This window comes from Gavialis gangeticus, unplaced genomic scaffold (assembly GCF_001723915.1).
Source record: "Gavialis gangeticus isolate Ggan-Ray unplaced genomic scaffold, GavGan_comp1, whole genome shotgun sequence".
Classification (NCBI taxonomy): Eukaryota; Metazoa; Chordata; order Crocodylia; family Gavialidae; genus Gavialis; species Gavialis gangeticus.
The window spans coordinates 7,320,251-7,323,123 of NW_017728994.1; the positions used below are offsets into that span (position 1 = coordinate 7,320,251).

The following is a 2,873-nucleotide window of genomic DNA, read 5'->3' on the forward strand; positions in this document are numbered from 1 at the left end:
AACGTGAGCCAGGGTAATGTGGTGTAATTACTCTTCTGCAGTAATTCTGTTTCTAGAGTAAGAGTCTGCTGGTGTCAGTTGTATAGTAGTTCAGGTTTTGTCTACATCTATCTCAGAAAAGCCCGTTACTAAAGGCAAAACAGGCGACTGTGTGTTTCCTATTGTGCCTAGTAATGAGATTCAATAAGATATGCTTACTTTGTGAGCTGTCCCAGGATAGCTGCTTGTGTGCCCATTCCTAATTTGGTGTTACTTGTATTTGGCATACAAAACCAATGTAAATTAACCAAGTTAGGTGTTTGTTCTGTCCCCTTACTATTTATTTTCCATACTTATTCTGTATTAATCCATGGTAGTGGCCAAGGGTTCTAGTTCAATATTCAAATAAATGTACTTGAATGTTGTTACTGTAAGTGAATACAAAGGGTTACGTATATTAGCTCACCACCTTGCTTACTTTTTTTTATTAAAGTGTGAAGGCTGAAAGGAGGAGGCTAGCTCCATAAAGCACAGATTCATAGTGGTCTTAAAATATGAACTCTGCTCAGTCAGACTAGATAAGTTGGACATAAATCAGTTTTTTTCATGCATTTGTATCTATTCTTCTCTGTAAGATAAATGGTGCAAACAGGACTTTATTTTCCTGGTACGTGGGTGTGTTGCATTGGTTCAGACTTGGAGGTCAATGCTACTATTTGCCACCTCATGGTTGGTTGAGACAGGAACAGCTGTAATCACTTATAGGAGTGAAAGATGGAAAAGACCTGTAAGACAAAGTCTATCTCCCTGCCAGTGCAGGATTGCCCCTATTGTACACTCTAGTTTTGTGGGTCCCTAGCAAAAGTTTCAACCAAGTCTCTTGAGACGGGTCCAGAGGGAGAATACATCTTACTGTCAGGTAGTTTTGTGATATACAGTCTAAAATGTATTACATAGTTAAGTCCATTACTGGTTTCTTGTCTCCTCTTTCCAGATAATCCTTTTTAATGTCTCAAACAAAAGGCTTTGATCACACAAAGAGGCTAGTAACATAGTCTTAATATTTCACTGGAATATAAAATAGAGGGTGGCATGTGGAGAATGTACCTTAAGGCATTCTAAAATGCATTTCTTTATTCCAGACTTAAATGCAGAATTAACAGCTATTTGTCTTACTTGATGGCATGCCCTGTTAAAATATATCCATGTTAGCAATGAAAGGCTATTAAGTCTAGTCTACAGCACACAAAATGTAGGTAAAAACAGCAGTCCAGTGCATGCCAAAAGAGAAATTGGTGTTTAAAATCTGCTTTCAGGAGAGCTGGGATAAGCTTCTTATCTTGTAATGGGCTGCCTTCTGGAGTGTGTTCAAATAAACGGTGTCAAAATAACTAATGTTAAAAGATCTTTTGATATTAATAGGTGCGAGCTTCAGACGAGTGATTCCAGAGGAAGGAATTGCAGTGGAAGTGCCGACTGAGGTTAAGCGGGTGATTTTCTGTACAGGGAAAGTGTATTATGATCTTGTTAAAGAGAGAAAAAACCAAGATTTGGAAGGGCAAGTGGCTCTAACTCGGCTAGAGCAGGTGAGTGTCCTGATCCTTACTGAAAAGAAGACTTTAAGTTTGTTTTCAGCCACAGATTGTAACTGAGCTAGCTTTTAAGCTGCTTGGACTTGCCTGGCATGATGATGATATGTAGCAGTTGTATATAAAATCAGATGTTCAGAAACATTACTGCTTGCCTGCTTCACAAGGGGCTTAGGAGGATTAAGCAATTTTCCTTTCTGTAAAATGGGGATTGTGGGATCAAGAAAAAAATGGCAAAACCAAGATTAGAATTTGGTAGCTTCTGGCTCTAACCTCCATTACTCAGTCTGCTAGCTGTAACTACTGTGTAGTTTCTAATAAATGGGTAGCAGTTCTACATAAATTTTGACAGATAAAATTTCTCTGTGGTATCTGACCATGGAAAAGATCTTTGCCATTTATCTTTCACTGTCCATTCTCCTTTTCAGATCTCTCCATTCCCCTTTGATCTGTTAAAGGAAGAGCTTGAGAGATATCCTGGAGCTGATTTAGTTTGGTGTCAGGAGGAGCACAAAAACAGTGGATTCTATGACTATGTGAAACCTCGTTTCCGCACTATTGTGAACCACACACGACCCATATGGTATGAAATATTAGATGACTGCTGTCTCTTCTGCACTACTGGTTAATTTGCCTGCCAGTTGTGGAAAAATCAAATTCCTCCAAACTTGAAAGGTCTGAGTTTGGAATATAAGGGGAAGGGGAGAGATTAAAACCCTGTATCACTTCAGCAGCTATATCACCAATGCATAAACATCACACTCCCTCCTCCAGTTTGTGTGTACCCACATTGCTTACCTCCTGTTACCTGGTGGGTGCTTAAGCAGTAGAGCAGAATATTCTAATCCAGTCTCATATCCTGAAGAGGAAGAGCCTGGAAATTTTCGTTATATTGTTATTTCCACTTCCCCCCTCCCCCCCAGGATCTGTAACACTGAGCTATTTTTCAGTTGTACAGAAGAATCAATAGCAGCTTAACAGGCTAACAACCTCCTGCTCCTCCTCTGCCTTTTTTATATTGCTTGGGCCTGTTGCTTTTCCATTGTTTTTGAGGAATAGTTTTTCCTTCTAGAAATTCCATTCCATATCTTGGGTCTCACAGGTGATAGCTGTTGAATAGGTCATGATCTACTCATGTGATTATTCTTCTCTGAGCTTTTGTTTATTCCTGAACTGCTGTAGGGTGACTGGAGGAGTGATTTGGGCTATCCTTGGTAAGGCTGAGTGTGTGCGACTAGCAAGAGCCACCTACACATAGACCCATACTGTTAAATAGCCCTCTTGGGACAGGTTCCAAGCTGGTGT

At 39.9% G+C, this 2,873-nt stretch overlaps 1 protein-coding gene across 4 annotated transcripts in view; it reads left to right on the forward strand.

Annotated features, from left to right (window-relative positions):
- The window catches only part of OGDHL (oxoglutarate dehydrogenase-like), a 136,215-nt gene that overhangs the window by 127,811 nt on the left and 5,531 nt on the right, over positions 1–2,873 (forward strand). For all 4 annotated transcript variants that reach the window (XM_019502280.1, XM_019502278.1, XM_019502279.1 and 1 more), the window contains 2 exons: positions 1,402–1,565; positions 1,997–2,151. In XM_019502280.1, the coding sequence (XP_019357825.1) occupies positions 1,402–1,565; positions 1,997–2,151 (319 nt within the window). The remainder of the gene's footprint in view (positions 1–1,401; positions 1,566–1,996; positions 2,152–2,873) is intronic.